At 43.2% G+C, this 17701-nt stretch overlaps 1 protein-coding gene across 2 annotated transcripts in view; it reads right to left on the bottom strand.

Moving 5' to 3' along the window:
- The window catches only part of LOC126209774 (protein sprint), a 308754-nt gene extending 301389 nt beyond the window's left edge, over nucleotides 1-7365 (bottom strand). For both annotated transcript variants that reach the window (XM_049938899.1, XM_049938900.1), the window contains exon 1: nucleotides 6866-7365. Coding sequence is in view for 1 of the 2 variants with exons in the window: in XM_049938900.1 (XP_049794857.1) it covers nucleotides 6866-6885 (20 nt within the window). In the remaining variant the exon portion in view is untranslated. The remainder of the gene's footprint in view (nucleotides 1-6865) is intronic.
- Nucleotides 7366-17701: the final 10336 nt, after the last annotated feature.

Below are 17701 nucleotides of genomic sequence, written 5' to 3'. Positions count from 1 at the left end.
GCTGTAGACAATCTGCTAGCGTATTTATGTCTTCCCATATTTTGCTGTAGTCCTGAACATGGTCATTATAGACTGAAACCGGTAGTCTGATGAAAAAATGAAATGTCGTGTGGCTAGGGCCTGCCGTCGGGTAGACCGTTCGCCTGGTGCAAGTCTTTCGATTTGACGCCACTTCGGCGACCTGCGCGTCGATGGGGATGAAGTGATGATGATTAGGACAACACAACACCCAGTCCCTGAGCGGAGAAAATCTCCGTCCCAGACGGGAATAGAACCCGGGACCTTAGGATTGACATTCTGTCACGCTGACCACTCAGCTACCGGGTAGTCTGATGACAAAAAGTTTGTGATCATAGACTAAAGTAAAGGAAATTTATTATATATTCGAATCACTGTTTTATTCGCCACCATGTCGCAGCTTGTGAAACAAGAGCGATGTGCTCGGGTTAAAATCGGTAAGACAGGCATGCAGCCTTTCGTCTCTACTGTTAATCTACACATCGAAGAAGCAATTACGGAAATGAAAGAAAGGTTCAAAAGTGGGATCAAAAATCACGGTCACAGGGTATCAGTGACAAGATTTGCTGGTGGCACTGCTATCCTCAGTGAACGTGAAGAAGAATTACCTATTGTGTTGAATGAAATGAGCATTGTGTTTTGACACAGTCAAATCTGAAGACAAGCGATCTGTTATGTTAAAAAGTGTGGGTAAATTTCCTGCTCAATATCGCTAAAATTCCTTTATTGATTGCTAGTTTCAGCTCACTGACGAGCAATCTTCAGATCTAACATACAGAAAATTGCATAAAAGAGGTGAAGAACAATATCATACATTTTATCTTCCATTCTATGATATATGTCAGTAAATATTATTACTTAATTCAATGTGTCAGCCATCAGGCATTACACATCGTCATAACCTATTGAGCTGAATCGTTCTTGTAGCCCTACACATACTGAAAACTTTGATAGATCGTGACAAAAATGAAGACATACAAAGGATGTTTGCTAAGTGGTATAACGCTATAGCTTACCTACCTTACATATTGATGAATTCGTTGTCGTTTAATATATATATATATATATATATATATATATATATATATCTCAACAAAAACTTAATACAATGTTTAAAACTTTCATCTGACCAAATGTAAAAAAACATTGCCTTAATACTGGAAATTTCGGAGTAATTAGGTTAACTGTAGTCCTTCATGTGCAACACTAATACAACAAGTAGTTCAACTGTTATAATCGTTGCTTGATTTTAGCTATAAATATGGAAAACTGTAAATGTCAGTTCAATTCTGCATAGTGCGTAGTGACAGAACTTTTTTTTCTTCAGTCATGTGACTGACATGTTGGTTTGAATCATTAATGCGACAGAGAGAGAGGCCACGTCAGTGATAATCGAGCTCACAGTCCACAAAGTCCCTCTGGATATAGCTGCTGGCTCGTAAAGTGAATGCTTTAAGAGCCCCCGATTGCCAGCGTGGCCGGAAACCAGTTTATTTTTTCCTGGGTAGTCCACTTCAGACAGAACAATTTTCTCCAGCGGTATACATCCGGTACACGTCACTAATGATACGGCGCGAGCCACCCCTGGTCGTCTATTACACTGAAAAAAAAGTGTGTGTCGGTATTCTACATCTAAATCACGGAAGCCACCTGACGGTATGCGGAGGAGTTTACTTCTTGTGCCACTATTCTCCCCCCCCCCCCCCTCCTCCACTCCTGTTCCATTCGCGATTGGTGTGTAGGAAGAACAAGTGTGTGCAAACCTCCAACGAGCTCTAATTTCTGCGGTTTCCTAGTTGTGGTCGTTTCCTGAGACATATGTGGGAGGAAGTAATATGTTGCCAGACTTCTAGAAACAGACGCTCTTGCAATTTCAAAGATATACCTCTCAGTGATGCGCAACGCCTGTTCTGTAGCGCCTGCCACAGGGGTTTGTTGAGCATCTACGTAACGCTTTCGCGCGTATTATATGAGCCCGTGACGACATATGCCGATATTCGTTGACTTATTTGTCCCCTGTATCGATCCAGCCAGGTGAGGCTCCCACACTGTGAGCAGTACACAAAAATCGGTTGAAAAAGTGTTCTGCAAGCAAATAATTTCGCAGACAAATTACAGCTCCTACAGGTTATTCCTACGAGTCTCAAACATCGCATAAGCCATTTTATTTAGCACAGTAACTGGAAATGCAACAATCACAAATATGTTGCGAGTAAGGCGAATCAAGGTTGCATTTTATTGGTAGAACACTTAGAAGAAGCAACACGCCCACTCAAGAGACTCGCCCGTCCTCTTCTACAGTTTAGCTGCTCGGTGTGACTTAAAAGATAGGACATCGGAAAATATCGAAGAAGGGCAGCTAGTTCTGTACTATCGCAGAGCAGGGGAAAGAGAACGACGGATGTAATACGCCAATTGGGCGGCAATCGCTAAAACAGGCATTTTTCGTTGCGGCAGGATCTTCTTACGAAATTTCTATCACCAACTTTCTCCTCCGAATACGAAAATATTTAGTTGGCGCCCACCTACGTAGGGAGAAATGATCACTGTATTAAATGTTTATTTGACACTACAATTGTGAACCAATAGTCACAGCACATAAAATTTTTCTGTAAAAAAGGGGTTACATCACCGGTTTCAACGAACTACGTCCTCATTCTCAAGTGTAAAACATCAGTAGGAAAATATATAATACATTCCCCAACTGATGCTTTACAATTTGGAAATGACGACGTAGTTTGTTGAAACCAATAATGTAACTCCTTTTTTAAAGAAAAATTTTCTGTAATGTGACTATGGCTTCACTACTGTAAGTGTAAAATAAAAATTTAACTTATATCATAGCCACATTCCTTTACGACAATTATGTGTGAATGTAGGGTCACTGTACTAAAACAAAAAGAGAGCACACAACTCGTGCGGAATAACTTAAACGCTCGTTTCTGCCCACGCGTTGTTCGAGAGTGGACCGGTAGAGTAGTCTGAACCCTCAGCCAAGCAATTAATTAATTGTGGATTGCAGAGTCGTCACAGAGACAGAAAATAAAATTTGCAAAAAAAAAAATTAATTTACGGGCATAATATTGAAAAGGGGAGAGAGAGAGAGAGAAAGAGAAAGAGAGAGAGAGAGAGAGAGAGAGAGAGAGATCCCTCAGATCTTACGCCCTGTTCTCATACAAACAGAACACTACTTACAGTGACCACTCAAATAACAACAAGCTTCTTCCAAACTCACAATATTTACCATATACTTCAAAAGAGAAATACCTATAACTGGAAAGTATTGAAGATTACAATACAATCCGCCAGCTTTGACACTGACGCTTGCAACTAGTATGACGACTGACATCATACAAGCACGCTTAATTTAACTGATAAAGCATCGTGATTCCTGATGGAATATGGAATTTTTGAGCTGGGGTGTTATTAGCTGGTTCAAAAACAGTAATAATCTGAAAAATAATTTTACCACAATTCAAAAATACGGGTTTTCAGCGTTGTCGTAAATATAGCGACGGAATGCGAAGCGTGCGATGCCAGGACATCTTCGTTGGCTTCGCCAACTCACAACCAAGATATGAGCTTCTAATCTTGCCTTGTCCTCGGGTTGCGCTATAGATCAGCTTTTTGTCACAGTCTTCACTTAAATAAATAATTTATTTTTTGAATCATCCGACGGCTTCAACAAACCGCGAACAAACTAGTATCTAGTCCTCTGACTACGCCACATATCAGTCTGGCACCATAATTTCAATAGTAAAGTGATGTCACTGGTCAAAGAAAAACGGCAGTATCGTAATGTTCAATACAGTCCTGAAGATTTACTGATCCGAATGTTGCTAAAAAGTCAGTGATGCTACTGTTGACTAGGATGGCAGTTGAGACAGGCACGCTACACCCGCCCTGGATTTTAGTTTGGTGCACAAGTTCGTAGCATTTTTGCATTGCATGTTAGTATTGCAGTTGCCCTAGGTTTATTTATCGATTGCTATTTCTTATTCGTAGTCCAGTTCCTATTTGAGTTTACATACTGTCATTTGAAGATAGTGAATGGACGCTGGAAAATGGAGTGCCAAGTGGAGAAATCGGAACATTATCGACATATTCTTCTGTCCAACAGAGGGGTGACACCCGCAGAGGCAGCCAGGAACATTTGTGCCGTGTCGGGATAATGCCATTGGACAGGGCGCGGCGATAAAATGGATTTCTCTCTTAAGGAGAATCGTTTTGCCATTAGTGACTCTCCACATTGAGGATGACCTTCGGGGGTTTGATGAATATGGTTTAAACGCATTAATCCACGTCACTGTACTCGAGAAATTGCAAATGTGAGGAACTGATCGCCGGCCGGAGTGGCCGTGCTGTTCTAGGCGCTACAGTCTGGAGCCGAGCGACCGCTACGGTCGCAGGTTCGAATCCTGCATCGGGCATGGATATGTGTGATGTCTTTAGGTTAGTTAGGTTTAATTAGTTCTAAGTTCTAGGCGACTGATGACCTCAGAAGTTAAGTCGGATAGTGCTCAGAGCCATTTGAACCATTTTTGAGGAACTGATCATTCCACCATCGTGCGACATTTTCATGCAATGGACAAGGTTAAAAAAAAAATCGGTTGTATGGATACCGCAGCCAAAATAACAAAAATAGGGGGGGGGGGGCAATATGTGCGTCTCTGCTTTCTCATCATCAATTGGCTCGCGAGCAGCACCGACCATTGCTATCCTGTATAGTTTCTGGTGACGAGAAATGGTGTCTTTATGCTAACATAGGGAAGAGAAAGTAATGGTTGAGCCCAAACACAGCAGCAAAGCACAAAGGCGTGCACGAATCCATAACAGATAATGTTGAGCATCTAGCGGAATAGCGATGTTGTGGTGTACCACTACACAGAAGTTGGGTTGGGAAGTCATTCCGCACCCACCCCATCTCACACGGTCTTCAACCGTCAGATTTTCACCTCTGCCGCTGTGGCAGATTTAGAAGGATCTGAGTTCCAGTAGTTACTCTTGAGATGAAGAGGCTTGTACGGATAGAGTAGCATGGAGAGTTGCGTCAAACCAGTCTTTGGACTGAAGACAACGACAACGACGACGACAACAACAACGAACAGTCTTCAAGTAACTTCCTTTCTGGATGAAAATGTGCTCCGAACATGGCTGGACGAATTCTTCGCCTCAAAAACCACGCGATTTCTACAGTCGCGGAATCGACATCCCAGCGTTGGCAGACTTGTAAACAGCACGAAATGAATGTCGTATGCACCAACCTAATACATTGTTTTCACTTAGCTGGTCCATTTCTCCAACTATCCAAAACGCCCCCTTTTCTCTCTCTTCGATCACTGCAATTGATAATATTGACTATTCAATCATCATGGTTGCACTTAAATTTCAAGCCAGAATGAATCAGAAAACTGCAGGAGACACAATTATATGCTCACGAGGAATCACTGGAACAAAAGATTCCTATCCATCAACGCAAAATTATGGCACTATTTTCACATACTAAAAACAAAAATCGTTAGGCAAGTTTTGGAACAATAAATAGAAGAAATTTGCACCAAGCAGCCATCACACACACACACACACACACACACACACACACACACACACACAATAAATGACACGCAGGAAAATAAGAACATAATTTTACACATACATTCACAGACTGAATGAAAATAAAACTGCAACAAAAATTCTCGAACTCTTCCATTCAGGCAGACGCAAATAATGTGGACAAAGGAGTTCAAGATAACACCGGCCAAGGCGTATGAGTTAATGTGTAGATCGCGAAAGATGAATACCGTTAACGAACGCGAATATGAATACACTAAAGAAGGCCACACAGTTTAAGTCGACGGAAAGGCGGAGGAGCAAGGTTCACGGGGATGAGTGAAAACAGTATGGGAAGTCCAATTTAAATAAAGTTTCGTCGATATCGTGTGTAAGCCTACACAGGAAGACGACAGGAAACGAATTAACAGTAACTGGAAAGGAAAAATCCCAGCATTCACCTACAGTGACATAAGAAAACCACTAGAAAATTGAAGAAGACAGACCAAGATTCGATCCTGTCCCAGCAGGATACGGGTACAGTGTCCTAACCACAACCACTCCCTCCCTGATATGCCCCTTCCAAAGTAGTTTCTATAACGTATTATGGCAGAATGATCGTAACACTCCACAATATCACAAAGTATTCACTCCTAACCAGTAAGCAGTTAAAACAAAGCCAAACATTAATTGGTGCTGCAAGTAATAAGAGTCGTATGCATTGCAATCACGTGTAATACATTAGGTTTGATCAATTTAACTGCGAAAATATAGGACAAATGTTTCAAACTCTGCCTCAAACGATTGATAAATGATATAGTCAGCTACCAGTATATGAATGCCTTCGTTCAGTACGCAAACAAACTAGGAACTTGCGCGCATTGTTGGCTCTCGAAATTCGAGTTTTTTATGTGATTAAATGAAAGAAATATGGATTTATCAGTATTCTTACTGCAGGCTTATATATTAATAAAAATATTCCACTTCTCGATAAACAGAAAAAACTTTTTTTCATTTTTTCAATGTGAAATAAATTTCTGTGAGCAAGTATTACGTAACTAAATCATAGGACAGCGTCTTTATGAAAGTTCTTGACATTTCTTAGCTAACGCCCGTGGATGAAAATAGCCACGAGATAATTCGACAAAATTCTCTCTCAAACTGGATAGGGCATAATTGTCTTTTAACTCTCACAGAACTGTGATATCAATTATGCGCCGTCTAGTTCCCTATGGGTGGTCATTAGTCAAATTAATAACATTACCGTTGTACATAATAAACATAAAAAACAACATACCAAAGCAGCTTATTTTTCATGAGGCATTTGAGTACTGCGAGCTTTCCCAAATAACAGCAGCGCCAAGACGGTTTGTTGTCAGGCGCAAAGTCAACAACAGGTATGTGCGGGGGCTTACAAACAAAAAAAATGGCAGATCCCACGCAGTGAGCAAATCACACAGTCCTAACACACTTCACTACGCGGATTCGTTGAGAGGACACGTAGTTCCTGTACAGAGACTGAACATAACAACTGCACAACCGACTCGTATTCCCGTGCGACCGTATTTGTAAACGTGTCAAGCGCGAGGCGGTTCCGTTGGCACTAGCACACACTGCTGTTAACAGGCGTCCGTGGCGCCCGGAAAAGTAACTATGTAGGTGCAGCACACGAGTAACACTGATGTAGACTGCCTCAACGCGGCAGCGTCGCCAGACGGGCGGTGGCACAGCTGTGAACACGGGCAAGCAGTGGCACCGAACGCTCGACACTAAACACGCGCGAGCACATCTTCACCACTCGGCGATCCACGCGACAATAACCTCAAAACGACGTTCGGGAGCAAGTAGTTTCCGCGCTTGCCGACTGCGGCGCTGCCACCGCAGCTCACTCCTGCTACCTGCTGGACACTTGTGAAAGAAAACTCGTCCCGAGACGATACAAACAAGCGAAGAAAACAAACACTCCGCAACTTCTTACTGATGTACGTGGACATCTAAATCATTCTATAATCTGTAAACCACTGTGAAGTGCATAGCGGAGGTTACTTCTCATTGCAGCAGCTATTAGCAGCCTGGGAAGAATGACTGCTCAAACACCCATACGTGCGGTGTAATTACCGGTACGGTCATCCTTGTCTTCGTGACCGCTACGGGAGCTCTACGTTGGGGCTGAAGATAATCTCAAAGTTTCTTGTTTAAAGTTGGTTCTTGAAACTTTGTGTACGCAATACACAATGCTGCAAAATGTGTTCATATCCTTCTGCATTTTGCGTTTCTTTAAGCGCAATAAGTAGAGACAGGAAACATCTTTTTATTTTATGGGTAAAATCGGTGTTATTTTTTATTGAAGGCATTCTGTGATACTTTTTGCCAAATTTAGTGCAATTGTGTTGCCAATTTCGTATTTTTGCCTAATTTCTCTGTTTTTTGTCATCTCCGGTGCTATTTTTTTAGCAATTTCGCAGCTATTTTTGCCATATTCGGTATTTCTTTGCCAAATTCGAAAATATTTTTTACCAATTTCGTTGCTAATTTTTGCCTTCCCCTGTTGTTATTCCTATTTCATTGCTATTTTTTGCCGTATTCGGGTGTTATTTTTTGACGCATTCACGTGTTATTTCTTGCCGTATTCGGATGTTCTTTTTTTGCCACATTCGTTGTCATTTTTTGCCAAATTCCGCATTATTTTTTGCCAGTTACGGTGCCAATTTTTGCAAGATTCAGTGGCACTTTTTTTCCAGATTCGCTTTTATTCTTTCGCCAATTTAGGTGGTATTTTTGACGCCATATGGCATCGCGGGACATGAAATGTCATTTTTAGATTATTCACCATAGGGGGAAAAAGAAGGAAGAGCACAATTTCGGCATTCAATAACTATCAGTTACGGATACTGGTAAACTGTTGTCTTCAGATTTATAAATTTTTTTGTACAAGAAAAAGGCAAATTTCGAGATATTTCGTTAAAATCGACGACTTCGAGTTAGCTCGCAAAAAACCGCCAGTACAGCGTTATTTTTAGCTGTTTTGTTTTCGTGAAATTTTCCTGTTCCTAACAAAAAGGGGATCACATCCTAAGTCGTCCCTAACCAAGAAAAACAATCCCATATCGTAACACAATCTCTTCCGTTTACCAATGCTGACACTACCCATGACGGCAGGTAACGTTCTGCCGGCACTCCCCAAATCAAAACCCTTCCATTGCATTGCCACAGGGTACTGCGTGCACTTCAGATCACCCATGTCCATAGCGTGCGCCATTTCTCCAAATAATCTCCTCACACACCTCGAGCGTCGTTTAGCACTGACTGTAATATTTGGCTTATGAGGAAGAACTCGACCATCTGTACCCCACTGTTTCCAATTCTCGCCATAGTAGGTGGGCTGCTGGCAGCACTTTGGGACTCAAGAGTTATTCCTTCCACTGATTTCGTGGAATTTTTTTTTTTACAACTACCTTCCACAATGTTCGATTTACCTTCGTCCGCCTGGTCTCGGTTCAGCTATGGTTGTTTCTTCGCGTTTCACATCACTAACAGTCGACATGGGCAGCTTTAGAAGTATTGAAATGCCCGTTGGTGGACATTTCTTACTCAGGCGACATCCAATGAGAAGTCTCTTGACCGATCCATTTTGCTCTTACTGCGTCTCTCTAGCGGGTGGGGGAATTTCTACCGGGGACTACATGTTTGTATCGTCCTCATAATTTCATTATCATCATCATTCGTGACAGTGGCTACATCGGAATGTGTAAAAAAATTGGACAGTGTAAAAATTGGAAGTTTGTACGGGCGCTGATGACCGCGCAGTTGAGCGCCCCACCACCACCACCACCACCACCACCACCACCACCACCACCATCATTTCTAGACGGTAGACCTCTCGTGACATCTATTGGTAAATTCCGTATTCTGTATGGATATTCGGATCCTTTTGATCAGATACTAAATATTAGAAACGTGTGGTCTTTAGATTTCATTATTAATCTATGTACACACACACACACACACACACACACACACACACACACACACACACACACACACACACACACACACACTGCAAGCCACGGTACGATGCATGGCCGGCCGAGCGGTTCTATGCGCTACAGTCTGGAACCGCGCGACCGCTACGGTCGCAGTTTCAAATCCTGCCTCGGGCATGGATGTGTGTGGTGTCCTTATGTTAGTTAGGTTTAAGTAGCTCTAAGTTCTAGGGGACTGATGACCTCAGATGTTAAGTCCCATAGTGCTCAGACTCATTTGAACGCGAGGAGCTCGTTCCATTTCATATCGCTTTCCAACATTATGCCTACATATTTAATCGATATTAATGAGTCGAAGCAGCACCATACCAATGCTGTATTCATTACAGGATTCTTTTTCCTAGTCTCCGCATTAACTTACATTTTTCCTCATTTGGATGTACTGCTAACTAGAACTTTTGTCTAAGTCTTATCTTCTTACAGTCACTCAACTTTGGCACCTTATCACACACCACAGCGTCATTAGGAAAACAGCCCCAGATTGCTGCTCAAGCTGTCCGCCAGGTCTTCTATCTACACTCCTGGAAATGGAAAAAAGAACACATTGACACCGGTGTCAGACCCACCATACTTGCTCCGGACACTGCGAGAGGGCTGTACAAGCAATGATCACACGCACGGCACAGCGGACACACCAGGAACCGCGGTGTTGGCCGTCGAATGGCGCTAGCTGCGCAGCATTTGTGCACCGCCGCCGTCAGTGTCAGCCAGTTTGCCGTGGCATACGGAGCTCCATCGCAGTCTTTAACACTGGTAGCATGCCGCGACAGCGTGGACGTGAACCGTATGTGCAGTTGACGGACTTTGAGCGAGGGCGTATAGTGGGCATGCGGGAGGCCGGGTGGACGTACCGCCGAATTGCTCAACACGTGGGGCGGGAGGTCTCCACAGTACATCGATGTTGTCGCCAGTGGTCGGCGGAAGGTGCACGTGCCCGTCGACCTGGGACTGGACCGCAGCGACGAACGGAAGCACGCCAAGACCGTAGGATCCTACGCAGTGCCGTAGGGGACCGCACCGCCACTTCCCAGCAAATTAGGGACACTGTTGCTCCTGGGGTATCGGCGAGGACCATTCGCAACCGTCTCCATGAAGCTGGGCTACGGTCCCGCACACCGTTAGGCCGTCTTCCGCTCACGCCCCAACATCGTGCAGCCCGCCTCCAGTGGTGTCGCGACAGGCGTGAATGGAGGGACGAATGGAGACGTGTCGTCTTCAGCGATGAGAGTCGCTTCTGCCTTGGTGCCAATGATGGTCTTATGCGTGTTTGGCGCCGTGCAGGTGAGCGCCACAATCAGGACTGCATACGACCGAGGCACACAGGGCCAACACCCGGCGTCATGGTGTGGGGAGCGATCTCCTACACTGGCCGTACACCACTGGTGATCGTCGAGGGGACACTGAATAGTGCACGGTACACCCAAACCGTCATCGAACCCATCGTTCTACCATTCCTAGACCGGCAAGGGAACTTGCTGTTCCAACAGGACAATGCACGTCCGCATGTATCCCGTGCCAGCCAACGTGCTCTAGAAGGTGTAAGTCAACTACCCTGGCCAGCAAGATCTCCGGATCTGTCCCCCATTGAGCATGTTTGGGACTGGATGAAGCGTCGTCTCACGCGGTCTGCACATCCAGCACGAACGCTGGTCCAACTGAGGCGCCAGGTGGAAATGGCATGGCAAGCCGTTCCACAGGACTACATCCAGCATCTCTACGATCGTCTCCATGGGAGAATAGCAGCCTGCATTGCTGCGAAAGGTGGATATACACTGTACTAGTGCCGACATTGTGCATGCTCTGTTGCCTGTGTCTATGTGCCTGTGGTTCTGTCAGTGTGATCATGTGATGTATCTGACCCCAGGAATGTGTCAATAAAGTTTCCCCTTCCTGGGACAATGAATTCACGGTGTTCTTATTTCAATTTCCAGGAGTGTATATACAAAATAGCGGCGGTCCTATTACACCCCCCTAGGGCGTCGATGATATCCTTGTCTCTGATGAACACTCGCCGTTGAGAACAGCATACGGAGTTCTACCTGCATTACTTAAAAAGTCTTCGAGCCACTCAGAAATTTGCTAACCTATTCCATATGCTCGGACCTCCGTCAACAGTCTGCATCTTAGAATGGCACTTGTCAACTACCTTGCTGCAGTGCCGTTTCTGCATTACAGCGTGTTATCTTGAATTAATGGCGTTACGGTACTTTTAATGTGGTTGATTTAATAGTCTTTACCCCGTAAACCTCACAGAAGTTTGCCTAGCTTTGAATGTTCAACGTAGACAATTATATGCGATTAACTTAATTTGGGTTTAGGAAAGGTAAACCCATCAGAGACCTCATAGAACAAGTTTGCCTAGCTTTCAATGTTGAACGGAAACAATTGTATTCAATTAACTTAATTTGGGTTCAGGAAAAGTAAACCCATCAGAGACACGGTTCTGAAGTTGCGCTTGATAACGGAAGCAAGATATGCTGAATGTAACAGAGCCATCTAGATGTGCGCACGCTACGGATTAAGTGGACGGCAGAAAGATGAAAGTAATGAGAAATATGAGAAGTGACATTAGCTATAAATCTAAGTGGCATTGGGGACCACCAAGTACGCTAAGTTAATCAGTTCTGTTACGTAGGTAGTAAAATAACCCATGACGGGCGAAGCAAGCCAGATTAGCAGAGGCCAAGAGGGCATCCTTGGCCAAGAGAATTCTGCTATAATCCGTTCATCATTAGAATAAACCAGATGTAAACATTGCACTGTGTATTCTTCCGCGTTTGCTGGAACCTCATTGGATTTCCGTTTCACGTGGGACTGCAGCCAAGCTGTCTCGAGTACTGTCGAGTACGATAATAAGGGTACGTTTTGTGCTGTACGTTCCGCGCACATCGACACAGCGATAATACGGGACAGCAGCTTTACCGGCGCATTGAACTTGGACAGCACAGCTAGCCTGCTGTGACGTGGCCAGCTGCAGTTCACACGTAAAAAGAGACGAGCAGAGGAGCAATACAGCTTCGAATGTCATTTAATTTTTAAGCAGAATGAAATAATACACTGCCAATCATCCACAATACGCTCCTTAGACGACTAGACGAAAATCTCAACATGTTATAGTTTTCAGCTAACGTACTATTGTGATTAAAAACAAGAATGATGAAAATTCCTGACTTAACCACAGGGTAATTTTCCTGCATAAGCTTTATGTAACGTAAAAGAGTATTGAAGGATTTCACAGCAAAATATTGACGCCATTGAAGGCTGGTAATCTCTTAGCTCCTTCCTCATCCGAATCCGAGAACTACATTTCAGTTCTGGAAGTGTCACCTGCTACGTTGATAATATCAACAACATAATCTACGAAGCCAACCAGGCGCAGCATTTTCTCCTCTTCTTTTATGGCGTGCCGTTCTATACCCCGCCAGCTTTCGGCAGTGACGTGTGAAAAAGCTGCGTGTGTTAGTTCCAGTAAGTCTGGCAGCTTAACAAGTTACTTCTGGGGCCAAACCCCACAGCTTGGCTCCAGATCAGTTCTGCTGCGTTCATGTTGTAATGGTGCAGAAGCAAATGTAAAAATGCAGCATTCGTATGATGTGCTCGATGCTGTGAAAATGATTGTTTTTCATGTTTCTATGATACTTATTTACATCTGTAGTACAAAACGATGAACATAGCCCAAATAAAGAGGATTTAGTTTTTCATTTTCGCCTTAAAAATTAAAATGTTATGTTTTCTTAATTTAAGCAACTTTTATTAACAGTCTTTCATAAAACTTCGATACTTAAGAATTTGTATTTGAAATGGAAACAGGAATTTCGCGTCCAATATGTGATTAGAAACAAGAAGACGTGCATTATTCACAAAAAAATTATGAGTTTTATAATTATGAAATGTAGTTATCTCAAGTTGAACGAGAAAAAAAATAACAGCGGTAAGAGTTGAACCAACGCACAAACACCCTCTGTTGATTAATATGCCAATACGCTACCGACAGCGCTACAGGATCAATGACAACGACCTACCAACTGCATTGTATATAACTCTGGGAAAACTTCAGAGCCGATTTTCTCCGTAGATTTATGAAAAACATTAAGAACAGCCTACTTCTCGGCACTTTTTAAACGTCTTCCACGCGCGGATGTTTCACTACAGAACAGAAAGCAACCTCAGCCAGTTTCATACTGCGCATTAACAGCGCGACAATCAGAGCACAACACCGCAGAGGCTGTGACTGTTCACGATATTTGAAACAAAAACTACGTAGCTAAAGCGTGATTAACAAAAACGTTGATGGCTGTTAATACATTTCACTATCTTAAAGTTTCTTAACTTAGTAATAAGATATCTAATACATAAGTTGGACCTACTTCCAAGAGCGTAACAACACCAGTGTATGTGTGCTACGACTTCTGACAAATCATCGCGTTTGTGTTTGTTTACATCAGGTTTATTCTTATGATGAACGCTTTATAGTACCGAACATAGGCCTTAATTTTAGGAAGGAATTTGCGGGAACGTTCGTTTGGAATACAACATTGTGAATCGTGGACAGTGGGAAAACCGGGAGAATCGAAGGATTTGCGATGTGCTACAGAAAAATGTTGAAAATTACGTGGACTGATAAGGAGTGAAGAGGTTCTCCGCAGAAGCGGTAAGGAAAAGCAAATGTGTGTTACGACTACACCTGCACGATAGAGACACAGAGGATAAAAACTGTAGGGGGAGGACAGGGATGGGAATACATTCAACAAATAATCGAGGACGTAGTGTGAAGTGCTACTATCAGACGAATGCGCTGGCGACAGGAGAGAAATTTGCAGTGGGCGTCGTCAAACCAGTCGGGGGACTGATGACTCAAAAAGAAAGAGAAGTTAGTGTACGTTTTGAAAACGCGGGCGCAATCCGCTGTTGTCAACACTACACGGTGAAAGGCTGGTGCACATCATCTTCAGGGATAAGTGTGCCACATTAGTTTAAACGCGCACGCTTCCGGGCGCACGTCGCTGGTTGTCTGGAGAAATCTTCTCCATTTGGCGTTAATGAAATATAAGAGTTCTGAAAAGTTGTTCCGACTTCATAAGCAAGTGTACTTAGTGCTATATGCAATGCATCACTGGCACGGAATTTTTTTTACACAAGTTAAAATATGCAATTGTTAAACATCATCAGAAAGGTGACAAGACAGACATAAATAATTTTCGTCAAATTTCCCTAATGACATCTTTTTCCAGAATATTCGAAAATGTAATGCATTCCAGGGTAGCCTCACACACACACACACACACACACACACACACACACACACACACACACACACACACACATCGAAACAGTTTACTTGGCATAACACAATTTGTATTCCAGACGAGTTGCTCGACTCAGAATGCTATTTATACATTTACTCATCAAATAGTACAAGCCTTAAAAAATATATATCGGCAAATGGTACTTTTTTGTGATCTTTCCAAGGCGTCCCACTGTGTAGATCGTGATACTCTCTTAGAAAAAACTCGAATTTTACGGAGCTGATGGCTTTACGCACAGCTGGTCTGAATCATACATAACAAGTAGATTGCAAAAGGTTGCGCTGAGTAATTCAAACAATGTTGCAAGAGTATCACAAAGCGAGTCCCACAGGGTTCAACTTTGGGTCCACTCCTATTCCTGAAATAGGTGAATGACCTTCCGCTTAACATTTAACGAGCAGAATTGGTAGTTCTTTCAGACTATACTAAGGTTATAATAAACTCCCTTAGAGAAAAGCAGCAGAAGAAATTGTGAATGATGTTTTTACAAAGGGCCGGCCGCGGTGGCCGCGCGGTTCTGGGCGCTACAGTCCGGACCCGCGGGACTGCTACGGTCGCAGGTTCGAATCCTGCCTCGGGCATGGATGTGTGTGATGTCCTTAGTTTGTTAGGTTTAAGTAGTTCTAAGTTCTAGGGGACTGATGACCTAAGATGTTAAGTCCCATAGTGCTCGGAGCCATTTGAACCATTTTTTTTTTACAAAGGATTATAAAGTGGCTCTCAGAAAATGGACTCTGGCTAAATTTTGACAAAACACACAATGAAACTTCCTGGCAGATTAAAACTGTGTGCCGGGCCGAGACTCGAACTCGAGACCTTTGCCTTTCGCGGGCAAGTGCTCTACCAACTGAGCTACCCAAGCACGACTCACGCCCTGTCCTCACAGCTTTACTTCTGCCAGTACCTCGTCTCCTGCCTTCCAAACTTTACAGAAGTTCTCCTGCGAACCTTGCAGAACTAGCACTTCTCAAAGAAAGGATATTGCGGAGACATGGCTTAGCCACAGCCTAGGGGATGTTTCCAGAATGAGATTTTCACTCTGCAGCGGGGTTCGAGTCTCGGCCCGGCACACAGTTTTAATCTGCCAGGAAGTTTCATATCAGCGCACACTCCGCTGCAGAGTGAAAATCTCATTCTGAAATCACACTATGTTCATTTCTGTACAATAAATAAAGTCATACCAACAACTGATGTGGCACATGAGCAGCGGTCAGTAATAGGGTAGAATGCTCTAAATTTTTGGGTGTACATATTGATGAAAACTTGAAGATGCATATTAGTGAGCTTCTCAAAACAATTAAGTTCAGCTACTTTTGCTCTTCGTATATATAGCGAATTAACCTTCTGACATATTTCGCGTATTTCCACACAATAACGTCTCTTGGAATAATTTTCTGTGGTAGCTCATCACTTAGAAAGAAAGTACTGATTTCACAAAAGCGGGCACCAAGAATAATACGTGATGTTCACCCACGGACATGTCATGTAGAACTCTTCAAGGAGTTAGGCATTTTAACTGATTATATATATATGAAATTCGTCATAAATAATCCATCACAATTTGAAAAGAACAATGAAGCCCTTACCTACAAAACTAAAGGGAAAGCGACCTCTATTACCCATTATTATAGCTGTCAGTGGCTCAGAAAGGAGCTCAAAATGCAACAACAGAAATTTTTGATCAGTTGCCCAGTTATATAAAATGTCTGGCTGGTAGCAAAATAAGTTTTCATTCTAAATTAAAATCATTTCTCCTGGACAATTCCTCCTATTCTAGTAACGAATTTCTACTTAGAAAAATTATTTGTTCATTAACATTATCTTGTATAAATATCCTGTAAATGAATGGTTCCAGATCAGTTCCATAAAAGGATAATTCAAATGATCTGTGGAACACGTAACAAACTGCCTGCTCTTAATTCACCGTCAGGTTGTATTTCTCCAGCCTATATTATGAACGACTGTGTGTGGCAGTTATGTAGCTGTGTAAAGATCGGGAGAGATTAGGAAAATTGAAGGGGTGGTATCATTACCAAGAGAAATATGAGGCACTGAAAGCACGGCTAGAAATTCAAACTAATGGAGACATATTCAATGCTTCACCCGTCAATTCGGTACGGTGGTAGAACCGTGGGACGTCTAAATTCCTAGGTTTTTCTGTGTGCTGACAAACCTGTGACACGGCTGCGCGATGTATTACGAAAGAAAACCACTGTAAAATAAATGGCGGATGAGAGATGCTGCCCAAGGTCAACAAAAGTAAAACTCACCACAACCTCCACCGGTTTCTCCCCCACGCCTTTCCATCCTCTTATCTCTTCCCCGCAATTCTCTCCAAGTACAGAGACACCATAAGAATCTCGCCTCCTCTTCAACAAACATCTCCCCCCCCCCCCCCCCTAGTTTATTACCGTTTCACAAACCTTATCTTACCAGCAGCCATAAAAATCGTAATGGAAAGTGTGAACCGAGATATCTGGTATAGCTGATAGGGGGCGCAGTAAATTTTGTATCAGGGACTCCCGTAAACTCGAGTTGGCTGCCTCTTTCCAAGTAGGAACGGACGAGATGGTAATCATTCTGATAACAGGGCGCGCTTAAATGACATCGCAGGAAGGTTAGAGATCAACGTGCCGTCCATGTGGAGAACATCACAGATGAAGCAAAACACGGGAGCAGGCATGGATGGAGATGTCCCCACGGTTGACGTTGTAAGTGGTCCGTAACGGGCGTTTACATGGGCCATACACAATTTACACTATCTGACCAAAACTATACCGACAT

The sequence above is a fragment of the Schistocerca nitens genome, chromosome 10, assembly GCF_023898315.1.
Source record: "Schistocerca nitens isolate TAMUIC-IGC-003100 chromosome 10, iqSchNite1.1, whole genome shotgun sequence".
Lineage (NCBI taxonomy): Eukaryota > Metazoa > Arthropoda > Insecta > Orthoptera > Acrididae > Schistocerca > Schistocerca nitens.
This window is presented reverse-complemented; position numbering and strand designations above follow the sequence as displayed.